At 32.1% G+C, this 16,363-nt stretch overlaps 1 protein-coding gene across 1 annotated transcript in view; it reads left to right on the top strand.

The window, feature by feature from the left end:
* Nucleotides 1–15,399, top strand: part of LOC114336187 (glutamate receptor ionotropic, kainate 2-like) — a 137,544-nt gene extending 122,145 nt beyond the window's left edge. The window contains exons 16-17 of the mRNA XM_050646884.1: nucleotides 4,252–4,398; nucleotides 15,154–15,399. Of these exons, the coding sequence (XP_050502841.1) occupies nucleotides 4,252–4,398; nucleotides 15,154–15,354 (348 nt within the window). The 3' untranslated portion in view covers nucleotides 15,355–15,399. The remainder of the gene's footprint in view (nucleotides 1–4,251; nucleotides 4,399–15,153) is intronic.
* Nucleotides 15,400–16,363: the final 964 nt, after the last annotated feature.

Here is a 16,363-nt window from a genome sequence, read left to right as displayed (position 1 = left end):
ACTGTAGAATCTGGCCCTCTCGTTCTTCTTGTTGCTCGCAGAATCGGCACTCTCTCTTCTCACATCGCCGGTCCGGAACAAGAATGACTTAACTGCAAAAAGTTTAATTTCTCAGGAGAGAAAAAAAAAGATTTTTAAATATTTTAAATAGGGATTAGATGAGGAGTAATCGTCCAGGAGCATCGGTATGGCGTTTGTTCTTACAATGATGGCTTTTATTTTTATTCCTATTGGTTCTAATTTCATTATCCTAATTTAATCCCCCCATTTTCAACCCTATCTACAGTTGCGTCATTATTCATCTAACATTTTTTAAATATTTAAAATAGTGATTAAACAAAGAGTAACCGTCCAGGAGCATCGGTGTGGCATTTATTCTTACAATGATGGTTAGTTTCATCCCTATTGATTCGAATTTCATTATCTTAATTTAATCTCCCCATTTTCAACCCTATCTACAGTTTCGTCAATTTTCATCTTAAAATTATTCTGTACAAAAAAAACGATTTTTAAATATTTAGTATGCCGTTTATTCTTGCAGCGATGCCTTTTATTTTCATCCCTATTGGTCCGAATTTCATTATCTTATTTTAATCCCCACATTTGAACCTTATTTACAGTTGCGTCATTGTTGATCTGAAACAAGGTCTAAAATGGCGCGTATTTCAATATCGATGCAACTACCCTGTAATGGATCAGCACCATAGTAACAGTTCTGTCGCTTTTGTATCATCTGTCACAGTATTTTAAAAGTTAATTACGCAATAAACAGGAATTGACAAAATTTGCAGTTACGTCATTCTTCTTCCGGACCGTCGAATGGTCTTTTCGAGAGGATATCGGTATTCCCATTACTTTCTCCCGCTAAGTGGCTATTGAGACGTCCATCAGCAACTAAACTGTCGTTACTTCATGTTATTGTGGATATTGAGAATCTGAGGGCTTTAGGGTAGAGCAGCCAACGTTCGCCCCTTCACGTTGGGTTCTTCTAAGTTTTCATACTGCGTTGTCGAGATGGGGATTGCCTACCGGTCGATTTTCTGTCCTCTGATCTTGTATATTGTCTGCAAGTGCAAGCACGTTGAAGGTATCACAATTGTAACTAGAGAGCGGAATATATGCAAAGTGCATATAGATGCATATATTGCATATTTTCAGACAACAAACACAACATTGCATATAGTGCAGTCACTGAAGGTTTTCACCTCCGATTTCGTTGAACCTCCATTGATTTTCATGAACAGGATACCTCAAGGAACAAAGGTGACATGATGCCAACTTGCGCTTTTACCCTGGGGGTCGATGCCACCCCTTCTCGGGGGTGAAAATTATTTTATTAAAAATAATACCATAAGTCGATAGAGGGACAAATTATAAGTAAACTTTGTTATATAAAGTTATTAAAATAAACCAACACTTTTTGAATTATTAAAGACCAAAGATTTTATTTTTTCGTAAAAAAATGCATGTTTTAAATCGGTTTTTCACATATAAATCAAAAACTATAAGCTTTTACAAAAAAGTTATTATTACTGAAATTGAAGATAATAAAAAGTTGAATATATTCCTCACATAAAGAACTAAACTAATGTTAGCTCAAAGTGAGTTATTGGCAATTGAATCTGTATTTTTTTCGACGAGAACTCAAATCTAAGTATTCAAGCTTAAATAACGGGAAAACGACGTAATGTATAAAATATTCTTGCTAAACATTTGTCAAAGTACTTCGGAATACCTATCAAATGAGCTTCAGAACAAGGTAATAGCGTAAGCAAACTATAATGAAAATAAAAGAACCGTTTCGAATTTTTTAATAAAATAGTGAAAAATAAAACATACGCCATTTCCACAACAATTAAAATTTATAGTAGAAGAACTACTTCGTTACAAGAACTTCTTTATATTATCATAAGTAATGTTATCAATAATTTTGACCGGTTTAGAATGCATATTTTTGAAAAAAAGATATAATTTAAAAAGATCATAATTTTTAAAATTATTGTAATTCTCATATTCTTTTGATAATAACTCCAAAAATACTCAATATACGTAAAAAATTATAAATAACCAAATTTTAGTTTTTTCTGTGACAAATAGTTTACCTGTTTTACTATTTCTATAGGGTAAAAATTTAACCTTTTATTTTTAAAAAAGTAAGCGGTTTAAGAGATTAGGTTCAACAATTTTAAATAGCACTTGGAATTAAATTTCAAACAGTTTTTAGATGAACCTGATATCGTAAACACGAACGGAGTTATTAGAAAAAAACAATAACATTTTTTGGAAAAATTTTTAAAAGATAAATTTTGAAAAAATTTTGGAGCATAAATTTTACAGCTATCAACATGTTCGGGGGCTCATTTAATAGATATTTTTAAGTACTTTGAGAAATCTTTAATAAGTTTATGTTATAAAATGCATCAATTTCCCATTATTTCAGCTTGAATACTTATAGTTTTTTACTCGCCGAAAAAAATATACATTCAATTACCTATAACTCACTTTTAGTTAACACTAAAAGGTTTCCCTAGTAACGAGTTTATTTAATTTTTTATTAGCTTCAATTTTGATAATAATAACTTTTTTGTAAAAACTTACACTTTTTGAGTTATTGATGAAAAATTGGTTAAAAACATGCATTTTTCTCGAGAAAAATTAAAATCTTTGATCTTTAATAACTCAAAAAGTTTTAATTTATTCTAATAACTTTATATAACAAATTATGCTTGAAATTTATCCCTCTATCGAATTAATGGGTTATTTTTAATAAAATAATTTTCACCCCCGAGAAGGGGTGGCATCCACCCCCAGGGTAAAAGCGCAAGTTGGCATCATGTCACCTTTGTTCCTTGAGATATCCTCTAACCATTCACCAATTTTCATGCAAATCGATGGAGGTTCAACGAAATCGGAGGTAATAGCTCATATCCACCTTCAGTGACTCCACTAATATTTAAGTTAAACACGACTTATTTTGCATATTTTAAAAATAAATTATATAAAAGTTTAAAATTTTCCTCTCTTAGTTGGAATTTTATAACTTCGATATGAACGAGCTCGTTATTTATCTATCTATCGCTCATCTGGACTTTCCCATTACTACCTGAATTTAACAATTATGGGTGTTCCCAGAAAAATATTATTTTATTAGCGTAGCAAGTCGTAGGTACCTACCTGCTTTTAAGGGTCTAATAATTATTTTGTCAGTTTCCGGCCAACATTTGTTTAAAGTAAACGTTGTATCGTATTTAGTGTTTTTGAAGTGATTGGTATATATTAAATTTAAATATGTCTACCATTCAAAAAAGTGCTTGGATAAAGTGTTTTCCCGAGTTAAAGCTAAGTGGAGACAAAGTATTTTGCAAGGCCTGTTCCAAAATCGTAAGTTACATTCATTTTCACATTTCATTTTTTAAATGAGGAACTGACAAACAAAAGCATCATGTCCCACAAAAGAAATTTTTCTGGAAAGAGTATTTTTATTCGACAAATTCGCTTTTACTTCTATAAAGACGGACATAGAGAGAAGCATCAAAATACAAAAATCCATCAAATTGTAGACAATTCCGCTTTTGTTCTTCAGCTTAAGTAACGTACTTTGTTCTTTAAGTAACGTACAAATTGCTAAAGAACTTATGTTCATAAAAGTTAATTTTAGTTTTTTACCAGATCTAATCAAGTCATTAGAACAAAGGAATTTACAATTAAGTGATTAAGTTAATCTTGTTGACACTTTTTCTGCTCATTGTCAAAAAATTCCCGGAAATACAGGGATTACAATTAGAAATAAATTAAAAAATGTTTTAGAAAAAAATGAGGGCTTCGACTGTTTGAGGAAAGTTGTACGTATTTTTGAAGGCAACTTTTCTGAAGATCTTACGACTTAATATATTGTTTTATTTTTGAGTATTTTTAATATGCATTTGCATATTTAGACAAATTTAGAAAAAATACCTGCATATTTGTAGTAAAAGTAATGCATACATATGCGCATGTTTTGGTAATGTGTTGCATATATTCCGCTCTCCAATTGTAACACTTTGGCAGCCTTGACGTTTTTGTTTGATAAAATCAACTATTGGGCCAAGATATTTCTCAAATTGCAAAGATATTCAAAAACTACAAAATTATGTAAAAATTATGTAGGTAAAAATCTAGATCTAGACGATTTCTGTTTGAAGTGTAGTCTGTTTAAGTTTATCCTTAAAATAAATCGTGTTATGACAATTTCTATTTTTTTTTTTTTTTTAGACAGGTGATGAGGGCGACAGTCTTAAGTTAGGCCTAGCCAATGTCGGTGGTGTGTTTTTAGTATTAGGAATTGGTATAGGGCTCTCCTGTGCATTTGCTATACTAGAATTTCTTTGGAACTGCAGAAATGTTTCTGTTGAAGAACATGTAAGTATATGATCAATAATTTTAAATGTTTTATTTAATTTTACAATTTTCATATTAAATAAATTTACGGCCAAGAGATAGTACTTATGTAGACAAAAACACACAGTTTTCAAAAAACAATTACTAAACTGTGAACAGTCCAATAAACATCTTAAAGGGGATGTCTGAACGAAAACGAAAAGTAACAGGTAAAAGTAACAACAGGTCAAAGAACAACAACAGGTCAAGTTTTGATTAAGCGGGAACACATTTTTCCGATATTTTTGATTATTTTACTTTCAACCCTAAGCCAGGTTCAACCCAGGGTAAGAATCACCCAACATATTTTAAAGGCAATGAGGTCAAATAAGATATCGTTTGAGAGCCCTTTCAATTACCTCTACATTAGTCTTTAAATTCTTAAATTCGATCCAGTATTTTATTTGATTTATTAGAAAAAGGACTAAATTTTAAAATTAATATTTTTAGTTGGTTCATCATCAATGGTGCTACAGTTGTATGAAACAGCCTCGACCTTCCCAAGCCTATTACGCCAGTCAGTCCTATCCATTGCCAACCGTTGCCAGTTTGCTGCGCCTATTTTTCTCCCATCCTCATCTACACCATTCTTCCATCTGAGTTTTGGCCTACCCCTATTTCTACTTCCGACAGGTTGTGGCATAAGGATTGTTCTAGGAGGGTTGTTCTGCTGTGATCTTGCTAGATGTCTTGCCCATCTTAGTCTTCCTATTCTTATAAGAGATACTACGTCTTTACCACCAAATATATGTTTATATCTGTGGTATACCTCGTAGTTGTACCTCCTCCTCCAAACACCATTTTCACAGATGCCACCGAATATTGCTCTCAGGATCCTTCGTTCAAATATAAGCAGAAGGTTTTCATCTGCCTTGGAGATGGTCCATGTCTCCGATCCATATGTCAACACTGGTTGTATAAGGATTTTGTATATGGTTATTTTTGTTTTTTGGCTGGAGTTTCTGCTTCTCAGTCCAAAATAGCACTTGTTTGCTAGGATTATTCTTCGCTTGATTTCTTCCGTCATGACGTTCTCCTTGGTGATCAGGGAGCCTAAGTATGTGAATTTGTCCACCACTTCAAAGGTAGAGTTATCAACCGTGAATTGGTGACCAATGCTTCTGGCTCTATTGTTGGGTGTTGATGTTATCATCTTAGTTTTCTCCTCGTTTACCTGCAGGCCCATATTTTTTGAGGCATTTGAGAAGGTGGTATACATTTCTTCTAGCTTGCGTGTTGTGTGGGCAACTAGGTCCACGTCATTTGCATATGCCAAAATTTAGGATGATTTATTAATAGTACCTATATTACTTTATGAGGCGGAGAAGCATGATTTTTCTTGACGCGCCCGATATTACGCGCCGAACGAAGTGAGGCGCGTAATAGAGGGCAAGTCAAGAAAAGTCGCTTCTTTGCCGAATAAAGTATACTATTTTTTCTTCAAACGTAGCAATTTTCAACCATAAATAGTACAATTCATACGCTATTATACACGGGTCACTCTTTACGACGAACTTCAGCAACACTTTTAATTGATGGAGGCGGAAATCTAGAATGCCTCAAACGACATGGGGGCTGGAAATCAAGCACGGTTGCCGAAGGATATATAGAGGATTCAATAAGAAATAAGAACGGTAATGCTCAAAAAATTTTAAACCCTCATGATTCGCCAACATCGGGAATGATTGCTGAAAGTTGTGCTCGACCATCAGTATCATCAACAATTACCAATGCGTATCAAGAGTCGGGAACATTTTTGCACGGTTTCAATTTTGAAAATGCCTCATTAACTAATTGTACTTTTAATATTACTATAGATAAAAATGATGTTTAATTGTTGTTAATGACATTTGTATTGTTACTTTGTGACATGTTTCATATTGTTGCCATGACAACATTTTTCCCTCCGCCGTAAAGAAATGGGAAAAAAAACTGCTGCCGGCGGAGACATCAAACTTTGACAGGATCAAGTTAGATAAGTAATGTCATCATTATTTGACGTTTGAAGAAAAAAATATTTCCTCTGTTGTCTATTCGGGCATCTCTTACCGCCTTTTCCAGAGCTATGTTGAAGAGGAGACACGCCAGCGCATTTCCATGTCGCAGCCCAACATGCGTTTCAAACGCCTGTGATTGTTCGCCCTGTATTTTGACTTTGCAATTTTTAGTTGGTTACTTATTTTTAGTTGACCAAATTGGTGAAACTGATGAGCTCTGGCATCTATACAATAATAAAGGTTTGTCCGAAATAATCTTCCACATCTCGAAGTATTTGCGGAGTGATTCGTAGGCATTCGATAACAATCGTTAACGTAAATCTTCTAAATATACGGGTGGTATTCGATTGATTTTACTTTGGTGACCGAGGAGGCCACTCCATGGTACCTCTCCTCCCAATCCAATATCGTGGAAAATTGTGGTGTACATATTGAAAAAAATCGGGGAGGAGACCATCATGTTGAAAAATCAAATGATCTTCATTATATTGTTGATCATTTTTAATAATATCAGTCAAAGCAGAAATAATCATGTCCTCCAATATTTGTAAATCTTCTTCTTTAAGTGCCATCTCCGCGACGGAGTCGGCAATCATCATAGCTATTCGGATTTTAGAGACAGATGCTCTGAAAAGTTCATTTGATGTACATTCATACCATTCTCTCAGGTTGGGCAGCCACGATATTCTGCGTCTCCCTATGCTTCTTTTTCCTTGAATCTTTACCTGCATAATCAATTGGAGCAAGTTGTATTGTATTTAAGATTTCCATTTCTTTATTCATATTTCTCAGATTTGTTTGTGACGTGTTCTGTCCACGATATTTTCAGAATTCTTCTGTACACCCATAGCTCGAATGATTCTAGTTTATTCATTGATGCAGCATTCAAGGTCCAAGATTCCATTTCATCAAACAAAGTCGAGAAAACGTAGCACCTAGCCAACCTAACTCTTAGCTCCAACTTCAAATCTTTTGTGCAGAGCACTTTTCTCATTTTGTTAAAATTTGCTCTAGCATTTTCTATTCTGATTTTGATTTTCTGTAAGTAATCTCCTGTGGAGTTGATCATTGTTCCAAGGTATGCATATTGGTCGACTCGTTCGATTGCCAGGTAAAAAAAATGGCCCCACCAGTCGATCACCAAAAATACCAGCCTTACTGTGTATGCATGTCGTGGAAAATCCTAGAGTTTTAGTCAGACCAATAACATTTACATACAATTTATTATGAAAAAAGTGAATTCATTGGAGAAAAAAATATATATTAAAAAGAAACTGTGATCACTCAATGATTATTTCACAAGACCGTAAACGGTGCCGGTCATAATCATCGCCATTAAGTTACTGCACTACATGTGCTTTACATGGAAGGAATTTATTGTTCTTCAAAATAGCTTGGACGCTAGTTTGATTGATTCCAGGTAGAGCTGCTACTTGCGTCGTAAGTATTTAACATGTAATCCAGTGGCATGCTGGCCATATAAATGAATCGGTGCAATCACCGAGAGGCTGCGGCCTCTTGAGGCCGGTCAAAAAGTTTTTTTCACTAAAAATTTTAGATGTAACAAACATTTTTTTTTAATTGTAAAATACAATTTAATTAAATGAATCTATATATACATAAGTGATTGCTACAATAATTGAAAACCCACTTATCCCAGGGGTGGTAAGACTAAGTGACCTTGCATCAGAGAAAAGTAATTAAATCCATGACCCCCCCCCCCAAAAAAATTCTGGATCCGCCACTCACTCTGCAGAATATAAAAATGGAAACAGGTTTTGCACATTTTTGACCGAATTATTGGAAGTATCGAAAAACGATTTTAAGACAAATCGCTATATATAATCGCTATATATAAATATATAAGTATGTACTCTGTAGACATCTACATCCTAGAAATTTTGCTACAATATTACTTTAAAGAAAATCGAGTTAATGATGAATATGTTCAGTCTACAGAAAATATGAAGGATGGTACATATTATTAATCTGTAAAGATTGTATAGCTTGGAGTTACGATGTTTTTAAATCCGAATTTAAATATAGTATCTAAACATTCTTTCAGTGACACAAATATCTTGCGAAATAAGATTTTCAACGTTGAAATACATAAAAAATCGGTTAAGAAGTACTTTAACACAAGATTACTTGGAAACATTTATGCTAATGACTATAGAAAAATAAGCTTTGTATGAGCTTAAAAATGATGAAATAATCGACGAATTTGCTCAAAAATATACTTTAATGCGGAAATTATTGATCGAGAGTTAATTATTTTATAAAATAATTGCAAAATAATGTTTAGATTATTGCGTTGTATTAACATTTAAATATTTTTAAATTAAGGTACCTATTTGCACTGTACCTGTATTTGTACTCCATAAGTTAAGTTTTCCATAAAGTGGGGGACTTTCTATTTTTAATTTAATTTTCCATTTCCAACAATCCTTTTTTCCGATTATAGCGCCATTTATCCATAATTCGAAAAAATGTCTCGAATAAACGTTATTTAATTTTATGCAAGGAATCTAAATCTGCAATAAAAATGGGGGCTCCCATTTAAGATTTTAAAGTAACCCCCCACCCCACCTCCGTGGCAGGTCGTGTTTGGTGTCATTCGATATATTTTTCAAAGATATTTGATACGTGTATTTTTCAGTTTTCGATCTGATGTTCACTTCGCAAAATATCGCGGGGTTCGTATTTAAAATTTTAAATTTACCCCTACCCCTCTCTGTCCTGTTTGGTATCATTCGATAGATTTTTGAAAAATATTGAACACATATTTGTAGTTTTTCGATCTGACGTTCATTTCGCGAAATGTTCGCTTTTTTTGTGAAACTTTGTGAGTCGCCCATTTCCTTACGCCCCGCTCAAATCATTAGATTTTTAAAATATACACTGTTGTGCATGTAGGTACTTAACTTACCTTATCTTAATCTGACGACTTCGAGGTTTTCTAAGGATAGATTTTTTTCGGACCCCCTTAACGGACTCCCCTGTATTAAAAGCCAATATATGGTAGAGGTACATTTACAAGGTACAAGGTTTCTCCCCATGTGATAATCTAACGCGCTCGAGTAACTGCAAAAATCCCCGCTTGGGCTCCCCTACCATAAGTAGTTGAAAAATTCTCAAAATTTTATTTCACTTTTATCCTAATTACATTAAATTCATATATATTTATTCAGGTAATTATGGTTTCTGTCTTTTACTGCAAACAATATTGTCGTAGGTGTGATAATATTTTATTATTTGTAAGATTGTTTATTTTTAAATAAAAAAATATAGCAAATTTAAAGAAAATTCATTGAATCCAAAGTTTTATGTTTGATTTAAAAATAATTTATATTTTTGTCTTATATATACCTAACGAATAAAACATCCTGATAATAGAAGGTAAAATAAGGATGGGAGGCCGCTTTTCTATAAAATCACCGGGCCGCTTGAAAAGTTCCAGCCTGCCACTGATGTAATCTAGGTGAACCTGTCATAATACTACAACTACACTGGGAGGGCCTATTTTACCAATAGGCCCGTGAGGCACCTGCTTCGGGCCCGCATTTTAATGGGACCCGGAAATATCACCAAAAAAAATTTATTGCAATAACAAAATAAATTTTCAAAATTCTTTCATTTTACGAACAGGAAATGATAAATGGTAGCAATAAGAGATATTCATAAACCATAAACCGTTCTTATCATAAAACTGCAATGAAATTAGGTAGATTGCCTTGTCGACATCATTAACAATAAAAATTAGTTAGTTTAATATTTAAATAAAATACAAATAAACTGTATTTATTTCGTTGAAATTATATAATAGAAGTATAACTTCTTACGTGCGTACAAAGTATGTACCGGGTGTCCCAATAAGAATGGCTCTCGGCTATATCTCAGGAACCGTTTATAGTAGAGCTTTGAAATAAAAAATTTTATAACAAAAGTTACCTCAGGAAAAGCCTGGAAATTATTTTCTTAATTGTGGGACCACCGCTAGAGGGCGTAATTGAATATCAAAAATTAAAAAATCTAAATTTTACAAAATTTTCCTAATGAAGGGGCACTGGAAATCCGATCGTCGTATTCTTCATAAAATTCTACGCATACTTGATTTGACAAGTTTAGGTCTACCTTTGGAAATAAGAGGTGGGGGTGAGTGGGAACCTTGTTATGAAAAACTGGCTGTGAGTCCGGTTCTGCTTAATCAAATTTAGCAAACTTGATCTTGTTGAAGATAGATCTTTTTCATCAATGTAAAAGTTATGATTTCGAACCAACTTACTGAGTAATATGCCAGCTAGAAGGCGTTATTTAATTTTTTTCAGAAATCTAGTGTTCCTTGGAAAATATTAAATACAAACATGCATTTTTAATACCATATTACAAAATTAGACAAAATTAGCAACAGAATAGCGAAAACCGCATGTTAATACCTTTTTTCTATCTCGAGATATCTTACAAAACGTGTAAATTTAAAAACATAACTGTTACTGTCACCGGTAAACGAAATAATTCATTAAAAGTAGTGTGCTATGGAAACAACAAAGAAACATTTTCCAGCTCTCAACGTATATTAGGTCTTTTCAACGCTTCTCATTTGTTTCGAGCCTCGTTCATATCTCGTATATTAATATTATACACGGATTATACGGCATATGACAGAGGCTCGAAACAAATGAGAAGCGTTGAAAAGCCCTATTACAAAGAAATAAAAACAATTATTTAGTGATGACATAAACGTTCAAATTTTTGCCCATCATTTTCGTTGCAAACATTTACTCTTTCAAGAGTAGATTGAACAGCAGTCTCAATTTCTGCTCTCGATATGCTTTGAATGGCGTTTAGTATTCTCTGGATAATGTATTCTAGTGTAGTGTATGATGGGCAACAATTTGAATATTTAGGTCGTCACTAAGTAGTTCTTTTTGTTCTGTGTTATATTTAATTTTAATAGTATTGCTTCTCTTTATATTATTATATTTTTATACGTTGACATCTGGAAAATGTTATTTTGTTTTTTTCCACAGCACACTACTTTTCATTAACTTAGTTTACCGGTGATAGTAACAGTTATGTATAAAATTTACACGTTTCTCGAGATATCTTGAGATAGAAAAAAGGTATCGACATGCGGTTTTCGCTATTCTATTGCTAATTTAATCTAATTTTATAAAGTATGATTAAAAATGCATACTTGTATTTAATATTTTCCAAAGAAAACTAGATTTCTGAAAAAAATTAAATAACGCCTCCCAGCTGGCTTATTACTTATTAGGATGGTTCAAAATTATCACGCTTACATTGAAGAAAAAGATCTGTCTTCAACAAGACCCAGTTTTCAAAATTTGATTTAGCAGAACCGGACTTACAGCCATTTTTTCATAACAAGGTTCCCACTCACCCCCCACCTCTTATTTGCAAAGGTAGAGTTAAACTTGTTAAATCGGAGTTAAACTATGTTAAATAATCGGATTTCCAGTGCCCCTTTATTAGGAAAATTTTGTAAAATTTAGATTTTTTTATTTTTGATATTCAATTACGCCCTCTAGCGGTGGACCCACAATTATGAAAATAATTTCCAGGCTTTTCCTGAGGCAACTTTTGTTATAAAAATTTTTATTTCAAAGCTCTACTATAAACGGTCCCTGAGATATGGCAGAGAGCCATTCTTATTGGGACACCCGGTACACACACATTCTTTTTTGGATTCTACTCGATGTCTTCTTTATTAAAATATGAGGTTTTGTATTGTTATACAGGGTAGCTTAAAATATAATTACATGTTTTTATTAATTTCGTAGCAACTTTTACACACTGTATAATTGCAGTAGTTTGACATCAAAAACTCTATGTTCAAATTATTTTTAATATAGTCTACTGTTGTTAAAATTATTAGCATAGCTAAATAGTGAATTTTAGTATAGAGCGTTGGTCGAAACTCGGAATGAGTATTTTCACCGGTATAACCGGAAGTAGCAAGTAGATGAAAATATTTTCATTAAATAGATCACTCTTCAAAACCCCTTCATTCCAATTTTCATGATTCTGTTGCCTTGAGTTCTCAAAATATTTTTAATAGGCCGTTTATCTGTCTCACCCTGTATACAAGGCTAAAGAATCGTTAAATCAGTGAAGAACCTAATTACATCGGCGTTCATAAATTGTGTCAGTATTTTACTTATTACATCCAAAAACAATATAATTATATGAATGTTAGATGTATTCTTTAACGATCCATAAAGATAATACACATGCTGCTGTCATTTTCCACACCCCCTCCTCCTAAGTCATTCACACACTATCATAAATTTACTTATATTTTGATTTATTATAATATACATGTTACTTTACTCACATTTCTTTATTAACCTTAATTAGAAGTACCTTAGTATTAAAGTTGAGGTTTTTTGTCTGCACTACTTTAATTTAATGACGTAATCACCAACGATTTTTTTAATACAAACGGAGGCCACTGGACAACGCATTTGACAGGTATTCTAATCGACTTTGCAACGAAGCAATTATTTAAATATTTATTTCTGCAATGTTAACCAAAACTGGTGGTTTATTAATAGTCCAGGGCGGATCTGTTTTGAGATGGACGTTGAGAGGTGACTCAAATTTTTTTGCAGAAATTGCTTGAAAATTAATCAAATAATAATATTTGAGTTATCCTCCCTCTCAAAAAGGTCCGGAACATTGTTTAAATAATCAAAATGTCAAGAATTGAAGGAAAAATTCGATTTTTTTCTTCGTTTTTTGATTATAACTTTAACAGTATTCATTTCCGAGAAAAGTTGTACTGACATAAAAATTGCGTAATTCAATTTACTATAATATAAAATTGGTTAAAAATTTAAAAAATAGTCACCCTAGTTGCAAAATAGCAATAATTGCGAAAAAACCATACAAAAACAAGTATTCGCATTTTACGTTTTTCAACCATTTATGCTACACTTAGGACCTTCATATTTAACCCAGAAAAACTTTATGATACAGTAAAACAATACTGTAAATTTGATTAAGATCGGTTCAATAGATTTTGCAAAATAAATTTTGCAATACAGCTTTCGCCAAAAAAATTCCTTTATTCAAAATGTTACAGGACTGAAAATAAAGCAGATAGCAAGTTGAATTTTTTTTTTGCTTATAGAAGTGTACTGTACCTTTCATTTGCAATTATCAAAATTAAAATCGATTAATTACCACGGCGTCAGAAAATTTTTGAAATAAACAATAATTTTTGGTGCTACGCGCAGGACAGCGGTGTTCGATTCACACAAGTTGATTTCCACCAAAATTTGTTCCAATCTTTATCTAATATATTATTTTCTTAATCTATATTTTGTTGTATTTTAATTTTTTAATTCCACAAAAATCAAACTAATTTTATTATTGTTTGTGAAATATTGTTTAAACAATTGCATATGTTTAAAAATAATAAACTTTTATTATTTAAATTAAAATATATGAACAAAGAAAGTTTTTGCTAATAAAAGTGTTATTTCAAAGGATAGAGTATGTGTTTTTATTTTGCAATAAACAAATTTATTTATTTATATCGAAATGTCATAAAAATTAAAATTTATCAATCATTGTCAAAGGTCATTGAAATGCCCAATCAGAACAACCTATCCGCTGTCCTGCGCGTAGCACCAATAATTAATGTTTATTTAAAAAAATTCCTGACGCCGTGGTGTTAAGCGATTTTAATTTTGCGAAATTGCAAATGAAAGGTACAGTACACTTCTATATGCAAAAAAATTTTCAACTTGCTATCTGCTTTATTTTCAGTCCTGTAACATTTTGAAAAAATGAATTTTTTTTACGAAAGCTGGATTGCAAAATTTATTTTGCAAAATCTATCGAACCGATCTTAATGAAATTTACAATATTGTTTTACTGTATGATAAAATTTTTCAGGGTGAAATATGAAGGTCCTAAGTGTAGCATAAATGGTTGAAAAACGTAAAATGCAAATACTTGTTTTTGTATGTTTTTTTCACAATTTTTGCTATTTTTCAACAAGGGTGACTATTTCTTAAATTTTTAACCAATTCTATATTGTAGGAAATTTAATTACGCAACTTTTATCTCAGTACAACTTTTCTTGGAAATGAATACTTTTAAAGTTATAATCAAAAAACCCAGAAAAAAATCGAATTTTTCCTTAATTTTTTGACATTTTGATTATTTAAACAATGTTCCGGACCTTTTTGAGAGGGAGGATAACTCAAATATTATTATTTGATTTATTTTCAAGCAATTTCTCCAAAAAAATTTGAGTCACCTCTCAACGTCCAAATGTACTAATATTTTTACAGATGCGCCCTGGTCTATAATAGAATAAATGTTTATTAATACACGATAAAATTATAAGAAATATTGAAATTGACTACCTTCAGCAATGGTACAATAAGAAAAGGGCAGTAAATGCTTTCCTAAGGTAATTTAGTTTAATAACGATCTATTTATTGTCATTCCATTTTATTTCACTAAATACATAAGTTTGTTTAACCCCGTACAAGTAAATACTCGAATGATGCATAGTTGCAAAGCCGATTAGAATACCTTTCAAATGAGGTGTATTTTCAATTAATGGTAATACAAAAATTAAAATTGACTAATTTTAATTTTTTATACATATATCTATATATCTATATAATTAATTTTTGTACCTACTTTTGTATCATATTGTATATTATTATTAACCAACAATAATTTTCTTTATTTACAGATACCTTATATGGAAGCGTTAAAAGTGGAGTTAAAATTTGCCTGTAATATCTTTATTACAAGAAAAAGAGTCAAACCACTACTATCTGAAAATAATTCATCTGAGAATAGTGATAAAGGCGACGAAAAAAATGATAACAAAAACATGTTCCAGAGTATGTTGCGGAGTATTGGTTCTAATTTAAATATAAACAGTTCGTAAAATTGTTAAATTTTATCATAATAAATTAATTTTATTGTAAAGATTTTTTCTTGTTTTATTTTTTATTTCCTATATTTTCAACATGTATATGAACCATAAAAATATTAGGTAATTTAACAACTAGCCTTGTTTTCATCAATAAAGGGTATTTTTAAATAAGTATGGCAAACTTTAAGTGGTAATTCTGCATGAAAAAATAATGACAGTTTTCTTTATAAACGTATGTCCGCAAATGCTTCGTTTCCGAGATAGGGGGTGGTGAAATTTTTCTTATAAACTGAAGATTTATTTATTGCTCTGCTGCATTCCAGGACATTGGTCAGGCCTTCGACAAGGTATGGCATGCTGGTATGCTCTTTAAACTAAAGAAAAACCTTCCCCATCCTTTTTATCAAATCCTAAAAAGCTATATTTCCAACCGACATTTCCTAGTCAAGCAGGATAATGAATACACAAGCCTAAGACCAATAAAAGCCGGAGTACAACAAAGAAATGTCTTGGGACCGATATTGTACTTGCTCTACACTGCTGACCTACCCACAAGTAACAGAACAACGTGTGCAACTTTTGCCGATGACACTGCTGTACTAGACTCTCACCATGATCCAAATACAGCATCCAGAATTCTTCAGAAAGACCTTAATAATATACAAAGATGGCTTAAAAAATGGAAGATAAAGGCGAATGAGAGTAAATCCATCCATGTAACCTTCACCATGAAAAGACAAACATGTCCATCTGTAACACTAAATGAAACGCAACTCCCACAAACCGATACTGTCAAGTACCTAGGAATCCATCTTGATAGGAGATTAACTTGGCAAAAGCACATTTTTACAAAAAGAAAACAACTAGGAATAAAATTCCAAAAAATGTACTGGATCATTGGTCGTAAATCTCAACTATCTCTTGAAAACAAACTGCAAAATAAATCTATATTAAAACCAGTGTGGACCTATGGTATCCAACTTTGGGGGACAGCCAGTCAAACTAACCTAGAAATACTGCA

Source organism: Diabrotica virgifera, chromosome 3 (genome assembly GCF_917563875.1).
Source record: "Diabrotica virgifera virgifera chromosome 3, PGI_DIABVI_V3a".
Taxonomy (NCBI): Eukaryota; Metazoa; Arthropoda; class Insecta; order Coleoptera; family Chrysomelidae; genus Diabrotica; species Diabrotica virgifera.
Note: the sequence above shows the minus strand (reverse complement) of the source record. Positions and strands in the feature narration are given on the sequence as shown.